At 46.6% G+C, this 26,630-nt stretch overlaps 1 protein-coding gene across 5 annotated transcripts in view; it reads right to left on the reverse strand.

The window, feature by feature from the left end:
• Nucleotides 1–149: 149 nt before the first annotated feature.
• The window catches only part of ASB2 (ankyrin repeat and SOCS box containing 2), a 206,270-nt gene continuing 179,789 nt past the window's right edge, over nt 150–26,630 (reverse strand). For 3 of the 5 annotated variants that reach the window (XM_063947582.1, XM_063947583.1, XM_063947584.1), the window contains exons 9-10: nt 22,231–22,384; nt 150–11,109 (exon numbers count right to left, since the gene is read on the reverse strand). In XM_063947582.1, the coding sequence (XP_063803652.1) occupies nt 10,967–11,109; nt 22,231–22,384 (297 nt within the window). In that variant the 3' untranslated portion in view covers nt 150–10,966. The remainder of the gene's footprint in view (nt 11,110–22,230; nt 22,385–26,630) is intronic. The other 2 variants (XR_010190455.1, XR_010190454.1) reach the window with 2 other exon arrangements.

Genomic DNA, 26,630 nt, shown 5'->3' on the forward strand with positions numbered 1-26,630 from the left:
GTTAAGGACAGTGAAAGTACACAAAGCAGATGAGAATGTTTATCTACCTTTGATTTTTCAGCGTTTACGCTTCTTTTCCTTTCATGGCAAGATTTGTGGAATCTGTGTTCCCTCGTGTGAATCAGTCATTTTCCAAAAATTCACACAAGTTGTACATTGTAAACATTTATTCAAAATCAGAATTGTAAACAAACAGTACAAAATACAAACGCATATAAAAGTCTTGTAAGGAACACTAAATAAACACACACAAAAAGTGCTCTTGGAAAAACAAGTGAATTGCACATTTCATATTTGGAATATTTTAACTCAGTCAATCCCGGCCAGTTATAGAAATCACTTTATATAACACACCAATTGGTAAGTTTGTTTTTCACACCTCAAAGAATAAAACCACAAACGTCTTATTTTCTAAATATACATTGATCGCTAGTCTACCTGACCAAGCAACGCAACTTGCAATGAAAAGGAATAATGTAACTGTTGATACCTACAGTGGAGTCAGCTATTGTCCTGAAAATACGGCTTATCAACTCATATTTATATTGTTTTATTACACAAAATGGCCATCTCAGCGCCGCAATCGTCTCTGCCTGATTGACAGGCAGAGGTGGTCGTTGGGCGGGAGGGGGCGGGCCGGCGGCATTTGGCCGCCATTTAAGGGACGCGGTCCGGGCAACGCAGGCGTACCCGGACTGTGCGTGGGGTGGGCCGCGGCAGCTGTGTGAAGTCACACGCAGCCGCTGCGACCCGGACAGTGACGGGTAGCTCCCTGCCAGCGCACAGGAGCTGCACAAGTAGGGAGCTACTCGTAAAGTACAAAAGCATTGCCGCCATGCAATTTTGTACTTGTGCAGGGGGGGTAGGGCCTGACATGCGGGCGGATTAGCCCCGTGCTGGGCGTCCCCCCGCATGTCAGAGTAAATGATCGTAGCCGTGCAAAATTTTGAACGGCTATGATCGACTGTGAATTAGGCCCAATATCGCTAGCGTCTTGCAGTATGCTAACAAAGGACGAAACAAGATCATTCCGTCACTCATTAAATATGTGCCAACCAATCAGATTCTGTCATTTTTCAAACATAGCATGTAACATGACAGCTAAGAGCTGATTGGTTGGTGCTTTATCTCTCTCAAAATTCTGACGTTCAAAATCCCGACAACAATTGACCGACGGTCAAAATACCGTCAAGGTTAAAATACCGACATTTAAAATGACGACAAGTCATAAAGTAAACACAAGTTTTTTGGGGTTTTTTGTATGTCGACATAGGTCGACACGGACACCGTATAGGTGTACCGCAGCGCTCACCATGCTTCGGGCACACTATTATATTCACCCTCCAGGTCCACTGGGAAGGTAAAGTATGAACAAGTCGGTTTCAATGAAAAAATCATGTAAAAATCACGTCGACTTTTTGACCTGTCGACATTTTAAATGTCTGTATTTTGACCTTGTTGATATTTTAAATGTCAGGATTTTGACCTTGTCGGGATTTTGACCGCCGGGATTTTGATTGTAGGTAAATTGACCACATCCCCTCGGACAGAGTGTATCCACTGGTGTTGTACTGTACTGTACCAATGTAAAAAGAAGATCCACACTAGTAAACAATCCATATAAACTAACATAAATACTTTGGGAATCCTCTACTAAATATACATTATACTGTATAATGATTTCATGTCACACTATGAATAAGCCTAGAACACCTCATCTAACACTACATACCACACAGACAGCAAACACATAATAAATTATGTACACAGAACATAAAATAGATTTCTGTGCATAAAACTACATCTTAGATGAATAGAATAATTCTGTTTTGTTGTATAATACATAACCAGTGGGTGATATCTATGTGCTAACAATAGTAACAAACTTTTTATACTTTAAAGCTCAGTAGTTCCCATACTTTATATGTTTTACAGTTTTCTTGGCCACAGTGTACAGTCCTGATTCTTATTACTGGCTGGCAGAACCCATACGAGGTAACATCAATGCAAATATAGAATTTCTGTCCCTTGCTAACTACACAATTATGAATATTTGTGTATGTCACATATAAAGGTCATTAACAAACCACAAAAGTGAAAAACCGCAGCGCAACAGCTTAATTGTTACAAGTGGGACAAATATTCCCTGTACAGCTCTGCGTAAAATGGTCACGCTAAATAAATAAGAAGTCTTGTTTTACAGGGAGGTGCATGAATTTGGAGTGTAAAATGATAGCATCCGTCAGGTACACAATTTGGGAGGAGTCAGGCGGGCCGGGGGTCTTCTTTGGTAGCTGTGGTTAAGCACAAGCGTGCCTAATTTCCCACTAATGTGCAGTCATTTAAGAGGATGGAACTGTTTCATTAGATAAGTTGGTGGAAACGGGTTGGGTATGGGATCCAGGCTGTCAGGATGCCAGCGGTCACATGACCAACACCGGCATCTCGACATCGAGAATGCCAGCAGGGGACGGGGTAATTATTTTATCCCTCACCTGTCCTGTACCCTAACCAGCCTGGGGTGGTAGCTAGGGCTGAGACTCCGGGGATGGCGGCTAGGGCTAAGACTCCGGTGGTGGCAGCTAGGGCTGAGACTACGGGGATGGCGGCTAGGGCTAAGACTACGGGGATGGCGGCTAGGGCTAAGACTACGGGGATGGCAGCTAGGGCTGAGACTCCGGGGATGGCGGCTAGGGCTAAGACTACGAGGGTGGCAGCTAGGGCTAAGACTACGGGGATGGCAGCTAGGGATAAGACTACGGGGATGGCAGCTAGGGCTAAGACTACGGGGGTGGCAGCTAGGGCTAAGACTACGGGAGTGGCGGGCCTACGACTAACCACCCCTCTAGTGCCTAGAGCACTAGAGGGCTGGTTAGTCGCTAGCCCGCAAGGGGCTTCGTTGCACTCACCCCCTGCCGGCATTCCGCCATTCGGGATGCCGATGTCCGTAAAATGACATTCGGCATCCCGTACGTCGGGATACCATACCGATCCCCTAACAGTGACCCCCGATACTCACCTTTGGGATAGCAGCAGTAGGTGTTCCAGCGCCGATATTCCGAGCGGTTTCGGGACTCCAGCATCGATCCCATGACTGCCAGCATCGCGACTGCTGGGATGCTAAACACATCCCGGTGGAAACAAACTGTGCCGAGGAGACACTTTCAGGAGAACAATGTAAAAGGTGAAATGAATAAATATGGCAATCCCACCCTAAGCAATATACACAGCATCTCTCAACTGCAGAACTAGGCGGTTCCAAGGCCTGTGCACTTTGACATGAGCTTGGCGGAACAGTCGGCGCACTTGTACCTGCCTCTGAGGAAATGCTATTGGATGGCTGGAACTACCTAGGTCTTCAGCTGACCTGATCTGCTAATTTATTTATATATTTTCATTTTTGCTACCAACAGAAATTACTTCTACATAAAATAACTCTGTCTATGGCATTTCTTAGTTATATCCCACTTGTGTACACATAGGGGCTGATTCTTAGCAAAGTGGCTGTTCTCGCAGTCACCTGTGGAAGTCTGATTCACTGCCTTATGCTATCCGTAGAGCTGATGTGGAGGTTTGTCTGTCTGCATACATATAGCTGTGCCTATACCTGTGTCTGCATACATATACCTGTGCCTATACCTGTGTCTGCATACATATAGCTGTGCCTATACCTGTGTCTGCATACATATACCTGTGCCTATACCTGTGTCTGCATACATATACCTGTGCCTATACCTGTGTCTGCATACATATAGCTGTGCCTATACCTGTGTCTGCATACATATACCTGTGCCTATACCTGTGTCTGCATACATATACCTGTGCCTATACCTGTGTCTGCATACATATACCTGTGCCTATACCTCTGTCTGCATACACATACCTGTGCCTATACCTGTGTCTGCATACATATAGCTGTGCCTATACCTGTGTCTGCATACATATACCTGTGCCTATACCTGTGTCTGCATACATATACCTGTGCCTATACCTGTGTCTGCATACATATACCTGTGCCTATACCTGTGTCTGCATACATATACCTGTGCCTATACCTGTGCCTATACCTGTGCCTATACCTGTGTCTGCATACATATACCTGTGCCTATACCTGTGTCTGCATACATATACCTGTGCCTATACCTGTGTCTGCATACATATAGCTGTGCCTATACCTGTGTCTGCATACATATAGCTGTGCCTATACCTGTGTCTGCATACATATAGCTGTGCCTATACCTGTGTCTGCATACATATAGCTGTGCCTATACCTGTGTCTGCATACATATACCTGTGCCTATACCTGTGTCTGCATACATATAGCTGTGCCTATACCTGTGTCTGCATACATATACCTGTGCCTATACCTGTGTCTGCATACATATACCTGTGCCTATACCTGTGTCTGCATACATATACCTGTGCCTATACCTGTGTCTGCATACATATAGCTGTGCCTATACCTGTGTCTGCATACATAGCTGTGCCTATACCTGTGTCTGCATACATATACCTGTGCCTGCATACATATACCTGTGCCTATACCTGTGTCCCGCATACATATACCTGTGCCTATACCTGTGTCTGCATACATATAGCTGTGCCTATACCTGTGTCTGCATACATATAGCTGTGCCTATACCTGTGTCTGCATACATATACCTGTGCCTATACCTGTGTCTGCATACATATACCTGTGCCTATACCTCTGTCTGCATACATATACCTGTGCCTATACCTGTGTCTGCATACATATACCTGTGCCTATACCTGTGTCTGCATACATATAGCTGTGCCTATACCTGTGTCTGCATACATATACCTGTGCCTATACCTGTGTCTGCATACATATACCTGTGTCTGTATACATATACCTGTGCCTATACCTCTGTCTGCATACATATAGCTGTGCCTATACCTGTGTCTGCATACATATACCTGTGCCTATACCTGTGTCTGCATACATATACCTGTGCCTATACCTGTGTCTGCATACATAGACCTGTGCCTATACCTGTGTCTGCATACATATAGCTGTGCCTATACCTGTGTCTGCATACATATAGCTGTGCCTATACCTGTGTCTGCATACATATACCTGTGCCTATACCTGTGTCTGCATACATACACCTGTGCCTATACCTGTGCCTGCATACATATACCTGTGCCTATACCTGTGCCTGCATACATATACCTGTGCCTATACCTGTGTCTGCATACATATACCTGTGCCTATACCTGTGTCTGCATACATATACCTGTGCCTATACCTGTGTCCCGCATACATATACCTGTGCCTATACCTGTGTCTGCATACATATACCTGTGCCTATACCTGTGTCTGCATACATATACCTGTGCCTATACCTGTGTCTGCATACATATAGCTGTGCCTATACCTGTGTCCCGCATACATATACCTGTGCCTATACCTGTGTCTGCATACATATAGCTGTGCCTATACCTGTGTCTGCATACATATAGCTGTGCCTATACCTGTGTCTGCATACATATACCTGTGCCTATACCTGTGTCTGCATACATATACCTGTGCCTATACCTGTGTCTGTATACATATACCTGTGCCTATACCTCTGTCTGCATACATATAGCTGTGCCTATACCTGTGTCTGCATACATATACCTGTGCCTATACCTGTGTCTGCATACATAGACCTGTGCCTATACCTGTGTCTGCATACATATAGCTGTGCCTATACCTGTGTCTGCATACATATACCTGTGCCTATACCTGTGTCTGCATACATACACCTGTGCCTATACCTGTGCCTGCATACATATACCTGTGCCTATACCTGTGCCTGCATACATATACCTGTGCCTATACCTGTGTCTGCATACATATACCTGTGCCTATACCTGTGTCTGCATACATATACCTGTGCCTATACCTCTGTCTGCATACATATACCTGTGCCTATACCTGTGTCTGCATACATATACCTGTGCCTATACCTGTGTCTGTATACATATACCTGTGCCTATACCTCTGTCTGCATACATATACCTGTGCCTATACCTGTGTCTGCATACATATACCTGTGCCTATACCTGTGTCTGTATACATATACCTGTGCCTATACCTCTGTCTGCATACATATACCTGTGTCTGCATACATATACCTGTGCCTATACCTGTGTCTGCATACATATACCTGTGCCTATACCTGTGTCTGCATACATATACCTGTGCCTATACCTGTGTCTGCATACATATACCTGTGCCTATACCTGTGTCTGCATACATATACCTGTGCCTATACCTCTGTCTGCATACATATACCTGTGCCTATACCTGTGTCTGTATACATATACCTGTGCCTATACCTGTGTCTGCATACATATAGCTGTGCCTATACCTGTGTCTGCATACATATACCTGTGCCTATACCTGTGTCTGCATACATATACCTGTGCCTATACCTGTGTCTGCATACATATACCTGTGCCTATACCTGTGTCTGCATACATATACCTGTGCCTATACCTGTGTCTGCATACATATACCTGTGCCTATACCTGTGTCTGCATACATATAGCTGTGCCTATACCTGTGTCTGCATACATATACCTGTGCCTATACCTGTGCCTATACCTGTGTCTGCATACATATAGCTGTGCCTATACCTGTGTCTGCATACATATAGCTGTGCCTATACCTGTGTCTGCATACATATAGCTGTGCCTATACCTGTGTCTGCATACATATACCTGTGCCTATACCTGTGTCTGCATACATATAGCTGTGCCTATACCTGTGTCTGCATACATATAGCTGTGCCTATACCTGTGTCTGCATACATATAGCTGTGCCTATACCTGTGTCTGCATACATATACCTGTGCCTATACCTGTGTCTGCATACATATACCTGTGCCTATACCTGTGTCTGCATACATATACCTGTGCCTATACCTGTGTCTGCATACATATAGCTGTGCCTATACCTGTGTCTGCATACATATTCCTGTGCCTATACCTGTGTCTGCATACATATACCTGTGCCTATACCTGTGTCTGCATACATATAGCTGTGCCTATACCTGTGTCTGCATACATATTCCTGTGCCTATACCTGTGTCTGCATACATATTCCTGTGCCTATACCTCTGTCTGCATACATATACCTGTGCCTATACCTGTGTCTGCATACATATACCTGTGCCTATACCTGTGTCTGCATATATATAGCTGTGCCTATACCTGTGTCTGCATACATATACCTGTGCCTATACCTGTGTCTGCATACATATTCCTGTGCCTATACCTGTGTCTGCATACATATACCTGTGCCTATACCTGTGTCTGCATACATATAGCTGTGCCTATACCTGTGTCTGCATACATATTCCTGTGCCTATACCTGTGTCTGCATACATATTCCTGTGCCTATACCTCTGTCTGCATACATATACCTGTGCCTATACCTGTGTCTGCATACATATACCTGTGCCTATACCTGTGTCTGCATACATATAGCTGTGCCTATACCTGTGTCTGCATACATATACCTGTGCCTATACCTGTGTCTGCATACATATACCTGTGCCTATACCTGTGTCTGCATACATATACCTGTGCCTATACCTGTGTCTGCATACATATACCTGTGCCTATACCTGTGTCTGCATACATATACCTGTGCCTATACCTGTGTCTGCATACATATACCTGTGCCTATACCTGTGTCTGCATACATATACCTGTGCCTATACCTGTGTCTGCATACATATACCTGTGCCTATACCTGTGTCTGCATATATATAGCTGTGCCTATACCTGTGTCTGCATACATATACCTGTGCCTATACCTGTGTCTGCATACATATACCTGTGCCTATACCTGTGTCTGCATACATATACCTGTGCCTATACCTGTGTCTGCATACATATACCTGTGCCTATACCTGTGTCTGCATACATATACCTGTGCCTATACCTGTGTCTGCATACATATAGCTGTGCCTATACCTGTGTCTGCATACATATACCTGTGCCTATACCTGTGTCTGCATACATATACCTGTGCCTATACCTGTGTCTGCATACATATACCTGTGCCTATACCTGTGTCTGCATACATATACCTGTGCCTATACCTGTGTCTGCATACATATAGCTGTGCCTATACCTGTGTCTGCATACATATAGCTGTGCCTATACCTGTGCCTGCATACATATACCTGTGCCTATACCTGTGTCTGCATACATAGACCTGTGCCTATACCTGTGTCTGCATACATATAGCTGTGCCTTCCAGTGATTGTACGTCAACCGCCGCAACTGAAACGTTTAGCATACTATCAACAATTACACCAGCAGCCCCTGCTGTGTGTAAGGGATCTGCCAGATACAGGCTTCCCTTACCTGTCTGCGGGAACAGAGCTTTAGAAACACACCCACGACGCTCCTATGACATTACCACAAGTCCGGCTGTTTCTGTTCACGCGTATTGTTGCTGTCCCCAAATGCCAGATTTCATGGAAACATAGATGTGACCGAGTTCCATATGACTGGGATGGAGATACGTAAAAATGTATAAATTCTGTGCATAAGCTGTATGTAAAACCTCGCCATCTGCGTCCGTGCAAAGAGATGCGTACAACTCAGTACCAGCCCCATTGTGGGTCTGCAGAATCTTTAGTTTGTAGTTTGGTTGTTTTGGGAATTTTGATGCATATATTTTGGCCACCACTAGAGGGCGCTGATTACCCAAACACCACAGGATCTCCCATACCCCCTCCTTCCTTTGGCGCTGTCAGTCACAACTCGCAATTGTCTACACTTGAAAAAAAGCTCAGGTTGTTTTATGGAAAACATTGTAGATATTTTCAAAAAATGTCAGGATATTGACAGACAAGAGGCATCTGAGTGTCATTAGAAACACCGACATTACTTGTATATTATTCATTTTAGGATGACAACTACTGTCAGTATTTCTGAAGACTGAACACACAGCCGTCACCAGCCTTCAAGCATCTAAGGGCCCCATGTAACAATGGGGCAGATGTATTAACCTGGATGTGATACACACACCAGCCAATCAGCTCCAATATGTAAATTAACAGTTAGGAGCTGATTGGCTGGTGCCTTTATCACCTTGCACTCATCACTGGTTTATCACTTCCTTATGCCTTCTCCAGGTTAATACATCTGCCCCAATGAACCTTAATACCAGCGGCACATTTTATTATCGCCGTGATACTAGTGAACATACCATTGGTATTTAACATTACTTATGAGATCCCCCTCCTTGGTGACATCCATCTTGCTGTAGCTGTCAGCCTACCGCTGTCATCCACTGGCTGCTGTCATACGCATGTGCCACGGCCAGTCTGTACATCTGTATTATACTTCACCAGGCAGGGACTCGGCAATGCCTGTGCTAATGGTTAGCCACGCCTCTCTGGTGGCTGGCCACACCCCCTCTGGAAACTGGACACACCCCTAAACATGGGACCCTTCCGCTACAATACCCTGGTGGGCTTTTCATGCCCCAGTCCAACACTGAGGGTGTGAAAAGTTTGCTATGGGGACTCAGTAGGTATAACTGTGCCCTGCGTCATGCCATGAGTGTACAAATGGGGTTTCACATCACTTTCTACAGACAGAGCTGCATTAATCATACAGAGCAAATGATACATAATGATAAATGGCATTTCTGTCCTGAGAGTGTCAGGTAAATAACATGGTTATTCTTACTGTATAGGGGCAGCTTCACAAAAACACAGCAAACAGCGGCATAAAACTGTGGCTGCAAGATGGCAAATTATATTTAGAGTTCTAGCCTATATAGAATAAATATGTTCTCATCGTCAACGAGGACAATAACACCATGCTATAGGACGTGCAAAGATACTCATCCTAAAAGCAGCATCTTACAGCCAAAGGGGGAGATGTAGCAAACTTTGGAGAGAGTGGAGAGAGATCAAGTACAAACCAATCAGCTTCTGTAATTTTCCAAACACAGCATGTAACTTGACGGTTAGGAGTTGATTGGTTTGTGCTTTCTCTCACCACTTTATCTCTCTCCAAGGTTTGATAATCTTCCCCTATATCAGACACGTCTTTGAGATTTGCGCCTCCATGCCCTCACTGTACTCACCGTCCCTGACACTTCTTTTCAAACTCAAGGGGACGCCAGTCTAACATACCGAAATATCGACAATTTGGTACACAAATGCGCATTATGGAAATACATCATTGCTCACGCTGGAAATGGGCTCTAAATCAGATCCAATTCATTTTCATTGATTCTGGTTTTGCTTCTGATACTGAAGTCTACTTATTCAGCAAAAGTTCTAAAGCCTGAGGTATCGGGCGGACCGACAAACCAAATTATAACTGCTCACCATAGTTATTTATAATTAATCAGGTCGTCGTAGATACATGTAATTTACATGGGTCAGAGCAGACAATAAAAGAACTGGAATCAGGTTTGAACAAAACTGTTGTCCATAGCGTCAGACGCGGCGCAAATCAGCTGATGATCATTCCAAAAATAATGACATGCTTAACAATCCAATATTCATGCAAAACTATTAAATATAAAGTGACAATAAGTGACGGAATAGTCTATAAAATAGTCGATGTGCGTAACCTTTAGTGTACAGTGGGCTCACAAAATGATTGCTGCCAATGTGTATAGAGTTCTCTTCGGAAAAAGTACCTCTTCGCCATTCTGATAGGTGCACAGTAACCTTACCCTTCTATGGCTCAAGTTGTCCTTGGAGTACCGTAATAGGAACACACCTGGGTCACATGACTACATCCCAATAGGAACACACCTGGGTCACATGACTACATCCCAATAGGAACACACCTGTGCCACATCTTGCACGACCAACACTGGCCAGTAGGTGCAGAACTTCCGCTGGCACCATAAAATTCCATTAATAATCCATCACCTGTTTACATTCCCCTGGCACACTCCCAGGTACCTCGGCTAGCACACATCAGAGGTATCGTAGCTGAGGTAGCGGATCAGTCTGCATGGAAGAGGCAGGGTGTCCAGCAGTGTGATGCGATTGCTTCCTATCAAGTTCCGCACTTTCAGGCGACACAAGTGAGTCAGGGGCCGGGGAGGTTCTATAAGAGAAACAAGACCGTGAGCCTGGGGCATTCAGTCAGTACACCTGGGGGCTCCATTGCAGCTGGGAACAGGCCCGTTCATAAACTAGACCACAGGCTGTGTTGGTTCACCCAGGTCTACACAGTCACACCAATAGGTAAACTTAACGGCAACGTTACTAAGCAACAGATTGGCTAGGGATTTGAAACTCCAGCACTTTAGCTTGAAGCACCAAACCACGGAATTTACTATTCAGCGGTTTTGATGAGGTTTTAAAGCCACCATCGATGTTTTCCAGCAGCTCAGTGGTGTCTTTTCTGGGGTTTTAACCAAATTGCTGTAAAACTGCCATAAAACCGCTGCGCTTATCTGGCCAATCAGAAGGGTGGGAATCACGTAAACTTCTTATGATGGCAATCATTGATTATGTATTGGATAAGGGGCCTAATTCAGACTGATCGTAGCCGTGCAAAATGATCAGTTACTCAGACATGCGGGGGGGCGCCCAGCACAGGTCTAGTCCGTCCCGCATGTCTGTCCCTACTCCCCCCCCCCCCCCCGCACAAGTACAAAAGCATCGCACAGCGGCAATGCTTTTGTGCTGGTCGAGTAGCTCCCTACCTGCGCAGCTCCTGTGCGCTGGCAGGGAGCTACCCGTCGCTGTTCAGGTCGCAGCGGCTGCGTTGCCCGGACCGCGCCCCCAAAACGGCGGCCAAATGCCACCGGCCCGCCCCCTCCCGCCCAGCGACCACCCCTGCCTGTCAATCAAGCAGAGGCGATCGCTGGCTGAGATGGCCATCGGCTGTCTGGTATGCGATCAGGTCTGACTTAGGCCCATGGTCGGAGGCAGATATTATTGATAGTTTTCTTATAGGGTAAATAGTAGCTTATTAATATGTTAGGAGGAAATTATTGTTTAAGAAAACAATATGATTAATCATTATTTTAAAGAAGTAATATGAATTCACTGTTACCTGGTGTTTATGACTGGGGCAACATTTATTATTTTATGATGTGGGCACAATTTATACAGACATATAAGAATAAGTGCTACTCCCAACATAACACCACGCTGTCTGAGCGATCTTCTCTGTCAGAACAATCTCGCACTATGGTGGTAATTCCGAGTTGTTCGCTCGTTGCCGTTTTTCGCAACGGAGCGATTAGGTAGAAAATGCGCATGCGCTTAGTTATTTAACACAAAACTTAGTAGATTTACACAAGCTCGAGTGACGTTTTTTCAACGCTCGAGTGATCGTAGTGTGATTGACAGGAAGTGGGTGTTTCTGGGCGGAAACATGGCGTTTTCAGGGAGTGTGCTAAAAAACGCAGGCGTGCCAGGTAAAAACGCAGGAGTGGCTGGAGAAACGGGGGAGTGGCTGGCCGAACGCAGGGCGTGTTTGTGACGTCAAACCAGGAACTAAACGGACCGAGCTGATCGCAATCTAGGAGTAGGTCTGGAGCTACTCAGAAACTGCAAGGAATTATTTAATAGCAGTTCTGCTAATCTTTCGTTCGCTATTCTGCTAAACTAAGATACACTCCCAGAGGGCGACAGCCTAGCGTGTGCAATGCTGCTAAAAGCAGCTAGCGAGCGAACAACTCGGAATGAGGGCCTATCTACTGTGTCTATACTTCTACTAGTACAACACTGATATTGCTATTGTATTCGAAAGTCTGGATTCTCTGCGTAATTGCGGCAGTTGGGCTTTAGTAAATTAGCGGGATGCAATTCCACCAGTAATCCACCGAAGTTGCTCCAGAATTGCAAAACCGCTGTTTAATAAACCCCCAAGTGTCTGTTCATGTATGACAGCACATAGCATGAATTTGGTATAGTGTGGTAGGTTCCAATGTATAGATAGGGGATCAGTCCGAAATTCCGCCGGACGGGATCCCGAAGCTAGGAATACCGACATCGGGATCCCGACTGGCACAATCCCGACAGGGGGGCGAGTGCAACGCAGCTCCTTGCGGGCACGGCGCCTCGCGTATATTCTCCCTCTATGGGTGTTGTGGACACCCAGAGGGAGAATATGTCAGGATTGTGTTGGTCGGGATCCCGGTGTCGGTATTTCGACTGCCGAGATTCCGTCCGGCGGGATCTTGACCGCATCCCATAGATAGACAGTGTCTAGAAAGACAGTCAATAGGTCAATACCATTTGGTGGACATGCATTAGTTAGACAGGTAAAAGGTAAACAGTGCTTAATGTTGACAGGTTCAAATGGTTGACATGGCAATGGTCGCCACAAGTTTTTTTTGGGGGGGGGGAAGGGGTCACATATTTTTCAACTTTTGCTTGATGTACCATCCAAAAACTTAAACACAAAAAAAAGTAAAAAAAAAGTGTGTCGACTTTTTTGTGTCGACCATTTGCATGTCTACCTTTTGTCCCTGTTGAACTTTTGTACTGTCTACCTTTTGACCCTGTCGACCTTTTCACCACGTCAACCTTTTGTCCCTGGCATGGTTTGGGGTCAATAACACAAATATCCAATTTTAATAAAAAAAATAATAATAATAATAATTAAAGCAATTACAGCCTCAGTTAACGATTTTTTTGAATATATATATATATTTTTAAATAGAATTTAATAGCTTTTGCAGCATCATCCGTCCAGCTCTATACATCTTCCAGCTTGTAGTACATATCCCTAGTTCAGTTATTTATGTATTTCCCTTTACATAAAAGTGGTCATTCCGAGTTGTTCGCTCATTGACGTTTTTCGTAACGCAGGGAATAGGTGGAAAATGCGCATACGCATGGTACGCAGCGCGCATGCACTAAGTTATTTAACACAAAACTTAGTAGATTTACTGGTGTTCGCACTGCTGATCGGTAAATGATTGACAGGAAGTGGGTGTTTCTGGATGGTACCTGAGCGTTTTCCGGGAGTGTGCTAAAAAACGCAGGCATGTCAGGGAAAAATGCGAAAGTGTCTGGAGAAACGGGGGAGTGGCTGGCCGAACGCAGGGCGTGTTTGTGACGTCAAACCAGGAACTAAACGGACCGAGCTGATCGCAATCTAGGAGTAGGTCTGGAGCTACTCAGAAACGGCATGAATTTTTTTAGTAGCAGTTCTGCTAATCTTTAATTCGCTATTCTGCTAAACTAAGATACACTCCCAGAGGGCGGCGGCCTAGCGTGTGCAATGCTGCTAAAAGCAGCTAGCGAGCGAACAACTCGGAATGAGGACCCATGTACAGTAGTCACCCATTGCAGCTAATTACAAAGCAGATAGGTGCAGAGTCAGTCCTGATCAATGTGGCCCTGGGCAGACAATACAGCACCAAGCATTGCGTTCATACACGCACACAGAAACTACCACATGGCTTTGTGACTCTGAGATTGTTTATTGTTTAACCAAACCCATGCTAAATGTACAAAGCACGGAACTACAAATATAATATAAATATTATATCAAGGGACTAAACACCGTATAAATATAGAATAACTAGGAACTATACAATATAAAATAAGAATTTACTCACCGGTAATTCTATTTCTCATAGTCCGTAGTGGATGCTGGGGACTCCGTAAGGACCATGGGGGATTAGTGGCTCCGCAGGAGACTGGGCACAACTACAAAGAAAGCTTTTAGACTACTGGTGTGCACTGGCTCCTCCCACTAAGACCCTCCTCCAGACCTCAGTTAGGATACTGTGCCCGGAAGAGCTGACACAATTAGGAAGGATTTTGAATCCCGGGTAAGACTCATACCAGCCACACCAATCACACCGTATAACTCGTGATACAATACCCAGTTAACAGCATGATAACAACTGAGCCTCTCAACAGATAGCTCAACAATAACCCTTTAGTTAAGCAATAACTATATACAAGTATTGCAGACAATCCGCACTTGGGATGGGCGCCCAGCATCCACTACGGACTATGAGAAATAGAATTACCGGTGAGTAAATTCTTATTTTCTCTAACGTCCTAAGTGGATGCTGGGGACTCCGTAAGGACCATGGGGATTATACCAAAGCTCCCAAACGGGCGGGAAAGTGCGGATGACTCTGCAGCACCGAATGAGAGAACTCAAGGTCCTCCTCAGCCAGGGTATCAAATTTGTAGAATTTAGCAAACGTGTTTGCCCCTGACCAAGTAGCAGCTCGGCAAAGTTGAAGAGCCGAGACCCCTCGGGCAGCCGCCCAAGAAGAGCCCACTTTCCTTGTGGAATGGGCTTTTACCGATTTAGGATGCGGCAGTCCAGCCGCAGAATGTGCAAGCTGAATCGTACTACAGATCCAGCGAGCAATAGTCTGCTTAGAAGCAGGTGCACCCAACTTGTTGGGCGCATACAGGATAAAAAGCGAGTCAGTCTTCCTGACTCCAGCTGTCCTGGAAACATAAATTTTTAGGGCCCTGACTACGTCCAACAACTTGGAAGCCTCCAAGTCATTCGTAGCCGCAGGCACCACGATAGGTTGGTTCAGATGAAAAGCTGATACCACTTTGGGGAGAAACTGGGGACGAGTCCTCAATTCTGCCCTATCCATATGGAAAATCAGATAAGGGCTTTTACATGACAAAGCCGCCAATTCTGAAACCCGCCTGGCCGAAGCCAAGGCCAACAACATGACCACTTTCCACGTGAGATATTTTAAATCCACGGTTTTCAGTGGCTCAAACCAATGTGACTTTAGGAAATCCAACACCACGTTGAGATCCCAAGGTGCCACTGGAGGCACAAAAGGGGGCTGAATATGCAGCACTCCCTTAACAAAAGTCTGAACTTCAGGTAGTGAAGCCAATTCTCTCTGGAAGAAAATCGATAGAGCCGAAATCTGGACCTTAATGGAACCCAATTTAAGGCCCATAGTCACCCCTGACTGTAGGAAGTGCAGGAACCGGCCCAGCTGAAATTCTTCTGTTGGGGCCTTCCTGGCCTCACACCACGCAACATATTTTCGCCATATGCGGTGATAATGGTTCGCGGTTACTTCTTTCCTAGCTTTTATCAGCGTAGGAATGACTTCCTCCGGAATGCCCTTTTCCTTTAGGATCCGGTGTTCAACCGCCATGCCGTCAAACGCAGCCGCGGTAAGTCTTGGAACAGACAGGGCCCCTGCTGCAGCAGGTCCTGTCTGAGCGGTAGAGGCCATGGGTCCTCTGACATCATTTCTTGAAGTTCCGGATACCACGCTCTTCTTGGCCAATCCGGAACAATGAGTATAGTTCTTACTCCTCTTCTCCTTATTATCCTCAGTACCTTTGGTATGAGAGGAAGAGGAGGGAACACATAAACCGATCGGTACACCCACGGTGTTACCAGAGCGTTCACAGCTATCGCCTGCGGGTCTCTTGACCTGGCGCAATATTTTTCTAGCTTTTTGTTTAGGCGGGACGCCATCATGTCCACCTGTGGTTTTTCCCACTGGTTTACAATCATTTGAAAGACTTCTGGATGAAGTCCCCACTCTCCCGGGTGGAGGTCGTGCCTGCTGAGGAAGTCTGCTTCCCAGTTGTCCACTCCCGGAATGAACACTGCTGACAGTGCTAACACGTGATTTTCCGCCCATCGGAGAATCCTTGTGGCTTCTGCCATCGCCGTCCTGCTTCTCGTGCCGCCCTGTCGATTTACATGGGCGACTGCCGTGATGTTGTCTGACTGGATCAGTACCGGCTGGTTTTGAAGCAGGGGTTTTGCCTGACTTAGGGCATTGTAAATGGCCCTTAGTTCCAGAATATTTTTGTGCAGGGAAGTCTCCTGACTTGACCATAGTCCTTGGAAGTTTCTTCCCTGTGTGACTGCTCCCCAGCCTCGAAGGCTGGCATCCGTGGTCACCAGGACCCAGTCCTGTATGCCGAATCTGCGGCCCTCTTGAAGATGAGCACTCTGCAGCCACCACAGCAGAGACACCCTTGTCCTTGGAGACAGGGTTATCAGACGATGCATCTGAAGATGCGATCCGGACCACTTGTCCAACAGGTCCCACTGAAAGGTTCTTGCATGAAACCTGCCGAATGGAATCGCTTCGTAGGAAGCTACCATTTTTCCCAGGATCCGCGTGCAGTGATGCACCGACACATGTTTTGGTTTTAGGAGGCCTCTGACTAGAGATGACAGCTCCTTGGCCTTCTCCTCCGGGAGAAACACTTTTCTCTGTTCTGTGTCCAGAACCATCCCTAGGAACAGCAGGCGTGTCGTAGGGACCAGCTGTGACTTTGGAATGTTTAGAATCCAGCCGTGCTGTTGTAGCACTTCCCGAGATAGTGCTACCCCTACCAACAACTGCTCTCTGGACCTCGCCTTTATCAGGAGATCGTCCAAGTACGGGATAATTAAAACTCCCTTCCTTCAAAGGAGTATCATCATTTCCGCCATTACCTTGGTAAAGACCCTCGGAGCCGTGGAGAGACCGAACGGCAACATCTGGAATTGGTAATGACAATCTTGTACCACAAACCTGAGGTACTCCTGGTGAGGATGGTAAATGGGGACATGTAGGTAAGCATCCTTGATGTCCAGCGATACCATGTAATCTCCCTCGTCCAGGCTCGCAATAACCGCCCTGAGCGATTCCATCTTGAACTTGAATTTTTTGATATATGTGTTCAAGGATTTCAAATTTAAAATGGGTCTCACCGAACCGTCCGGTTTCGGTACCACAAACATTGTGGAATAGTAACCCCTTCCTTGTTGAAGTAGGGGCACCTTTACTATCACTTGTTGTGAATACAGCTTTTGAATTGCCTGTAACACTGCCTCCCTGCCTGAGGGAGTGGTTGGCAAGGCAGATTTGAGGAAACGGCGGGGGGGGAGACGTCTCGAATTCCAGTTTGTACCCCTGAGATACTATTTGAAGGATCCAGGAATCCACCCGTGAGCGAGTCCACTGCTTGCTGAAATGCTTGAGACGGGCCCCCACCGTACCTGGCTCTGCCTGTGGAGCCCCAGCGTCATGCTGTGGACTTTGAGGAAGCGGGGGAGGACTTTTGCTCCTGGGAACTGGCTGTATGCTGCAGCTTTTTCCCTCTACCTCTGCCTCTGGGCAGAAAGGACGCGCCTTTAACCCGCTTGCCCCTATTGGGCCGAAAGGACTGTACCTGATAATACAGTGCTTTCTTTGGTTGTGAGGGAACATGGGGCAAAAATGTAGACTTCCCAGCTGTTGCTGTGGAAACGAGGTCCGAGAGACCATCCCCGAACAATTCCTCACCCTTATAAGGCAGAACTTCCATGTGTCGTTTGGAATCTGCATCACCTGTCCACTGCCGAGTCCATAACCCTCTCCTGGCAGAAATGGACATTGCACTAATTTTGGATGCCAGCCGGCAAATATCCCTCTGTGCATCCCTCATGTATAAAAGTGCGTCTTTTATATGCTCTACGTTCAGCAAAATAGTGTCCCTGTCTAGGGTATCTATATTTTCTGACAGGGAATCTGACCACGCAGCAGCAGCGCTGCACATCCAGGCTGAAGCTATAGCCGGTCTCAGTATCACACCTGTGTGTGTATATATAGATCTCAGGATAGCCTCCTGCTTTTTATCAGCAGATTCCTTCAGGGCGGCCGTATCCGGAGACGGTAGTGCCACCTTCTTCGACAAGCGTGTGAGCGCTTTATCCACCCTAGGGGATGTTTCCCAGCGTGACCTATCCTCTGGCGGGAAAGGGTACGCCATTAGTAACCTCTTAGAAATTACCATCTTTTTATCAGGGGAAGCCCACGCTTCTTCACACACTTCATTTAACTCTTCAGATGGAGGAAAAGCTACTGGTAGTTTTTTCTCTCCAAACATTATACCCTTTTTTGTGGTACCGGGGGTAACATCAGAAATGTGCAACACATTTTTCATTGCCTCAATCATGTAACGTGTGGCCCTACTGGAAGTTACATTAGTCTCTTCGTCGTCGACACTGGAGTCAGTATCCGTGTCGACATCTGTGTCAACCATCTGAGGTAGCGGGCGTTTTAGAGCCCCTGATGGTTTTTGAGACGCCTGGGCAGGCACAGGCTGAGAAGCCGGCTGTCCCACATTAGGTATGTCGTCAAACCTTTTATGTAAGGAGTCGACACTATCACGTAATTCCTTCCACAGCACCATCCACTCAGGTGTCGACCCCGCAGGCGGTGACATCACATTTACAGGCATCTGCTCCGCCTCCACATAAGCCTCCTCATCAAACATGTCGACACAGCCGTACCGACACACCGCAAACACACAGGGAATGCTTTGACAGAGGACAGGACCCCACAAAGCCCTTTGGGGAGACAGAGAGAGAGTATGCCAGCGCACACCAGAGCGCTATATAACACTGGGATCCCACTTCAATGAGTGTTTTCCCTATAGCTGCTTTTTTATATATATTACATATATATATCTATACTGCGCCTAAATTTAGTGCCCCCCCTCTCTTTTTTACCCTTCTGTAGTTTTCTCAGACTGCAGGGGAGAGCCAGGGAGCTTCCTTCCAGCGGAACTGTGAGGGAAAAATGGCGCCAGTGTGATGAGGGAGAAGCCCCGCCCCCTTTTCGGCGGACTTTCTCCCGCTTTTTCTGTGATACTGGCAGGGGTAATTTTACATCTATATAGCCTCTGGGACTATATATGATGTATATTTTGCCAGCCAAGGTGTTATCTATTGCCCTCAGGGCGCCCCCCCCCCAGCGCCCTGCACCCATCAGTGACCGAAGTATGAGGTGTACATGAGGAGCAATGGCGCACAGCTGCAGTGCTGTGCGCTACCTTGGTGAAGACTGAAGTCTTCTGCCGCCGATTTTCCGGACCTTCTTCGTGCTTCTGGCTCTGTAAGGGGGACGGCGGCGCGGCTACGGGAACGAACACCAAGGTCGGGTCCTGCGGTCGATCCCTCTGGAGCTAATGCTGTCCAGTAGCCTAAGAAGCCCAAACTACCACCTGTTAGGTAGGTTCGCTTCTTCTCCCCTTAGTCCCTCGCTGCAGTGAGTCTGTTGCCAGCAGATCTCACTGAAAATAAAAAACCTAAATATACTTTCTTTCTAGGTGCTCAGGAGAGCTCCTAGTGTGCATCCAGCTCGGCCGGGCACAAGAATCTAACTGAGGTCTGGAGGAGGGTCTTAGTGGGAGGAGCCAGTGCACACCAGTAGTCTAAAAGCTTTCTTTGTAGTTGTGCCCAGTCTCCTGCGGAGCCGCTAATCCCCCATGGTCCTTACGGAGTCCCTAGCATCCACTTAGGACGTTAGAGAAATAGGGATATTGTGCACAATACAAAACATATTGTAAATATAAAACAAGCGTGCTTCTTGATGCACGTGATAATGGGGGCGATTTATCAAAGCTTGGGGACAGATAAAGTGGATGGAGAGAAAGCACCAACCAATCAGCTCTTATCTGCCATGTTACAGACTGTGGGCCTAATTCAGACCCGATCGCTGCTGTGCGAAATCACACAGCAGCTGATTAATGATAGACTGCACATGCCTATGGATCGTAATGCGCAGGCGCGAGGCCAAGCTGATACTAAAACTGCGTCTTTTTTGATCGCTAGGCGAACGCAGGCTGATTAACAGGAAGAGGCCGTTTGTGGGTGGTAAATGACCGTTTTCTGGGAGTGTCAGGAAAACCGCAGGCATTCCCAAGCGTTTTCAGGGAGGGGGTGTGACGTCAGCTCCGGCCCGATCAGCCTGTCGACACCCATTAGGTTGACACTTATTGGTCGACAGTGGCTAGGTCAACACTAGAAATAGGTTGACACGACCATTAGGTCGACATGAATTTTTCATGTTTTTTTGGTGTCGTTTTCTTCATAAAGTGACCGGGAACCCCAATTAGTGCACCGTGTCTGGGTCAGAGTAATTGGGAACTCCAATTAGTGCAGGTTACCGTTCCCAATCGTGGTCCATGTGGATCGTAAAGTTTGAAAAAGTAAAAAAAAAAGATTTTTTTTTTTTTAATAACTCATGTCGACCTTGTTCATCTTGAGCCAATGGTCATGTCGACCTACTACTAGTGTCAGCCAATTCACTGTCGACCAATGGGTGTCGATCTAATGGGTGTCGACCTAAGTGGTGTCGACCCAGAGTCCGGATACCACGCAGACTTGCACGGGGCAGTTTTTCACTCTGTCTGGACGGCGACTATCTGATCGCAAACCTCTGCAAAAACATAGAGGAGCGATCAGGTCTGAATTAGGCCCTATGTTTGAAAAAAGACAGGAGCTGATTGGTTGGTACTTCATATCTCTCCAAGCTTTTATAAATCTTCCCTAAGGGGGAGATGTACTAAGCAGTGAAAAAAGTGGAGAAGTGAGGCAGTGGAGAAGTTGCCCATGGCAACCAATCCGCATTAAAGTGATCATTTGCACACTATAAAATTATACAGAGCAGCTGATTGGTTGCTATGGGCAACTTCTCCACTGGCTCAGTGGAGGGACACATGGCGGAGCCACCAGCAGACGTTAACTATTAGCAATGCCTGCTGGATGCCCTCCCTGGAGCAATAGTGCCCCAGGCATTTGCCTCTATGGCCCTGTGCTAGCTCTGGTTACCTGACTACAGCTACACTATGGAGATAGATAACCTGACAGAGAGTAGACATGACTGCAGATGATGAAGCAGCTTTTTCTATGTGCTAAATAACCATGGTCTCAGCACACAGAACAGTGGCCCTCATTCCGAGTTGTTCGCTCGCAAGCTGCTTTTAGCAGCTTTGCACACGCTAAGCCGCCGCCCTCTGGGAGTGTATCTTAGCTTATCAAATTTGCGAACGAAAGATTCGCAATATTGCGAAAAGACTTCTCTGTGCAGTTTCTGAGTAGCTCGAGACTTACTCTGCCAGTGCGATCAGTTCAGTCAGTTTCGTTCCTGGTTTGACGTCACAAACACACCCAGCGTTCGCCCAGACACTCCTCCGTTTCTACAGCCACTCCCGCGTTTTTCCCAGAAACGGCAGCGTTTTTTCACACACTCCCATAAAACGGCCAGTTTCTGCCCAGAAACACCCACTTCCTGTCAATCACACTCCGATCTCCAGAACGAAGAAAAAAATCTTGTAATGCCGTGAGTAAAATACCTAACTGCATAGCAAATTTACTTGGCGCAGTCGCAGTGCGAACATTGCGCATGTGCAAATAGCGGAAAATCGCTGCAATGCGAAGAAAATTACCGAGCGAACAACTCGGAATGACCACCAGTGTACTTACCTGATTTTACTTTAATGCACTCCCAGTCGGCATAGCTGTCTAAATGTTCTTGTAAGCGTGAGCAAAGCTTCACATTTCCCACATAATCCAGCAGGACATCTATAATGGGTCCAGCCCAGCGACTAAATTCAGGTGTAGAAACCATCTCACAGAACTGGAAAATATGAACAAGTAACACATGACTACAGAACATGTATAAATATATTAAAAGAAGATGCCCATAAAAGGCCTCATTTACAGTTGGAAGTACAGTAATTCTCTCTCCATATAATGTGTCCATATGGCAGCATTTACTATACTTGCTTTCCATTATGCCTGGAGAGTCGGCACCCAGCAGGCAGGAGCAGGCGAGCCTAAACTCAGTGCAGTAATGGTGTGACATTTGCAGATGCTGGAGGGCCAGTGCAAACAATCAGGGCATTGAGAGAGATGTGGGGCCCAGGTACTAAAGGAGTTGTGCCTATGCCCCCTGTGAAAATAGGATTTTGGTACCTACCGGTAAATGCTTTTCTCCTAGTCCATAGAGGATGCTGGGATCCACATTAGTACCATGGGGTATAGACAGGTCCGTCAGGAGCCATTGGCACTTTAAGAGTTTGAGAGTGTGGGCTGGCTCCTCCCTCTATGCCCCTCCTATCAGACTCAGTCTAAAAACTGTGCCCGAGGAGACGGACATCTTCGAGAGAGTATGGAAGAAGTATACAATCTCAGAATTGCGCAGTAAAACAGACAAAGCTGCCCAGACACTTGGTTCAAATTGGGGGGAAAAAACACCAATTCCCTACAGATACAGATCAAGAAAAAATGGTGAACCAGGTATCACTGGCGCTAAATCCGTAAGGATGTATTCAAACTGGACCCTGGCATGGGTTACCGTAAACACAATCGTGAGGGGATCCTGACACCCCTTATTGGGGATGGATGCCCTGGGTTAATGTGCAAATGAGCAGAATAAAACTGGGTATAAAAAGACAAATGAACATTTATTAATATATACATAAAAACATGCAGTGCATATTATCTGCCAGTGCAATGGGACTCCAAAAGTGGCGTATGCTGTTTTTAATATATCAGAAAAGAAGCTCTCACCCTCTTTCTGTGTTGCGGTGGGCTAGCTTATAAATAAGCTGATGTGGTCCTAGGCAGAAATGGCCAAGCACCACCGCAAAACGTTTATCAGCAATAGGTCACCTTCAGTCCAAATGTGTGAGTCCTCAATCCAAAGCAACGCGTTTCGGTTCTCAAGGAACCTTTCTCAAGAAATGGATCGATCCATTTCTTGAGAAAGGTTCCTTGAGAACCGAAACGCGTTGCTTTGGATTGAGGACTTACACATTTGGACTGAAGGTGACCTATTGCTGATAAACGTTTTGCGGTGGTGCTTGGCCATTTCAGCCTAGGACCACATCAGCTTATTTATAAGCTAGCCCACCGCAACACAGAAAGAGGGTGAGAGCTTCTTTTCTGATATATTAAAAACAGCATAAGCCACTTTTGGAGTCCCATTGCACTGGCAGATAATATGCACTGCATGTTTTTATGTATATATTAATAAATGTTCATTTGTCTTTTTATACCCAGTTTTATTCTGCTCATTTGCACATTAACCCAGGGCATCCATCCCCAATAAGGGGTGTCAGGATCCCCTCACGATTGTGTTTACGGTAACCCATGCCAGGGTCCAGTTTGAATACATCCTTACGGATTTAGCGCCAGTGATACCTGGTTCACCATTTTTTCTTGATCTGTATCTTCGAGAGAGTATTATACACAGATAGTGGTGAGATTCATACCAGCTCACACATACAAAGCACGCCAACCCAACGTAGCTTGAACATTCACCAACTGCTGAAACATCACTTACCAAGTAACAATGCAGTACTCAACTAAAACTAAGTGGTACTGAACCAAATAACATTTGCAGGAAAACGAAGCGCTGGGCGGGCGCCCAGTATCCTCTACGGACTATGAGAAAAGGATTTACCGGTAGGTACCAAAATCCTATTTTGTCTTACGTCCTAGAGGATGTTGGGGTTCACATTAGTACCATGGGGATGTACCAAAGCTCCCAGAACGGGAGGGAGAGCGCGGAGGCTCCTGCAGAACTGATTGACTGAACTTCAGATCATCAGAGGCCAAAGTATCGAACTTGTAGAACTTTGCAAACGTGTTCGACCCAGACCAAGTTGCAGCTCGGCAAAGTTGCACTGCCGAGACACCCCAGGCAGCCGCCCAGGAAGACCCCACCTTACGAGTAGAGTGGGCCTTAACAGACTTTGGACATGGCAGTCTTGCCATAGAATAAGCGTGCAGGATAGTGAACCTGATCCAGCGAGAGATCGTCTACTTAGAAGCAGGACACCCAATTTTCTTGGGATCATACAGGACATACAGAGAGAGTCCGACTTTCTGTGACGAGAAGTTCTCTTCACATATATCTTCAGAGCCCTTACGACATCCAAGGACTTTGATATAATTAAGGAGCCAGTAGCCACTGGCACCACAATAGGTTGGTTGATATGAAATGCCGACACAACCTTCAGAAGAAACTGCTGACGTGTCCGGAGCTCAGCTCTATCTCCGTGGAAGATCAAGTAAAGGCTTTTACAGGATAAAGCCCCCAGCTCGGACACCCTTCTAGCAGAAGCTAAGGCCAACAACGTGACCGCCTTCCATGTAAGAAATTTGACCTCTACCTCCTGTAGGGGTTCAAACCAATCCGACTGGAGGAACTGCAACACTATGTGAAGGTCCCAAGGCACCATAGGCGGTACAAAGGGAGGTTGGATATGCAGAACTCCCTTCAAAAAGGTCTGAACCTCAGGGAGAACAGCCAATTGTTTATTAAAGAAAATGGATAGGGCCGAAATCTGGACCTTCACAGATCCCAACCTCAGGCCCTTATCCACTCCTGCTTGCAGGAAGAGGAGGAAATGTCCCAGTTGAAACTCCACCGTGGGAAACTTCTTGGACTCACACCAAGAGACATATTTCTTCCAAATACGATGGTAATGTTTAGACGTTACCCCTTTCCTAGCCTGTATGAGGGTAGGAATAACCTTCTTCAGAATGCCCTTCCGAGCAAGAATCAGGCGCTCAACTTCCATGCCGTCAAACGTAGCCGCGGTCAGTCTTGATAGGCAAACGCCCCCTGCTGTAGCAGGTCCTCCCGAAGAGGAAGAGCCGAGGCGGCTCTGCTTGCAGTTGATTCAGAAGGTCCGCGTACCAAGCCCTTCTTGGCCAGTCTGGGGCAATGAGTATCGCTTGAACCCTTGTCCTCCGTATGAGCTTTAGGATTCTTGGGATGAGTGGGAGTGGTGGAAACACGTACACTGACTGGAACACCCACGGAGAAACCAGGGCGTCCACTGCCACTGCCTGTGGGTCCCTCGACCTGGAACAATAACGGCGAAGCTTCTTGTTGAGACGAGATGCCATCATGTCTATTTGGGGTAATCCCCAAAGATCTGTTATTTCCTTGAACACCTCCGGATGGAGACCCCACTCCCCTGGATGGAGATCGTGTCTGCTGGGGAAGTCTGCTTCCCAGTTGTCTACTCCCAGAATGAAGATGGCTGACAGCGTTAATGCGTGCTTTTCTGCCCAGAGGTGACATTGCCGCTCTGCTCTTCGTTCCGCCTTGTCGGTTTAGGTAAGCCACTGTTGTTACGTTGTTCGACTGCACTTGAATGGCCCGATTTCTTAGAAGAGGGGCCACCTGAAGAAGACCGTTGTGGACGGCTCTTAGTTCCAGGATGTTGATGGGCAGGCCGGCTTCCAGGCTTGACCACCGTCCTTGGAAGGTTACTCCCTGAGTGACTGCTCCTCAGCCCCGAAGGCTCGCATCCGTGGTTAGAAGGACCCAGTCCTGAATCCCAAACCTGTGGCCCTCCAGAAGGTGATTGGAGCCACCAGAGGAGTGAAATCCTTGCCCTTGGCGACAGACAAATTCTCTGGTGCATGTGGAGATGAGATCCTGACCACTTGTCCAGGAAATCCAGTTGGGAGGTCCGAGCGTGGAACCTCCCGTACTGGAGAGCCTCATAAGAGGCCACCATCTTTCCCAAAAGGCGAATTCATTGATGAACCAACACCCGGGCTGGCTTCAGGACATCCCGGACTATAGTTTGTATCACCAACGCCTTGTCCTGCGGAAGAAACACCTTTTGCACTTCCGTGTCCAGGATCATTCCCATAAATTATAACCTCTGGGTTGGTTCCAAATGAGACTTTAGAAGGTTCAGAATCCAACCATGACTCTTGAGGAGGCGTGTTATAAGAACAATGGACTGCAGCAGCTTCTCCTTGGACGATGCCTTTATCAGCAGATTGTCCAGATATGGAATGATGTTCACACCCTGTTTGCGGAGAAGAATCATCATTTCTGCCATCACCTTGGT

This window comes from Pseudophryne corroboree, chromosome 12 (genome assembly GCF_028390025.1).
Source record: "Pseudophryne corroboree isolate aPseCor3 chromosome 12, aPseCor3.hap2, whole genome shotgun sequence".
Lineage (NCBI taxonomy): Eukaryota > Metazoa > Chordata > Amphibia > Anura > Myobatrachidae > Pseudophryne > Pseudophryne corroboree.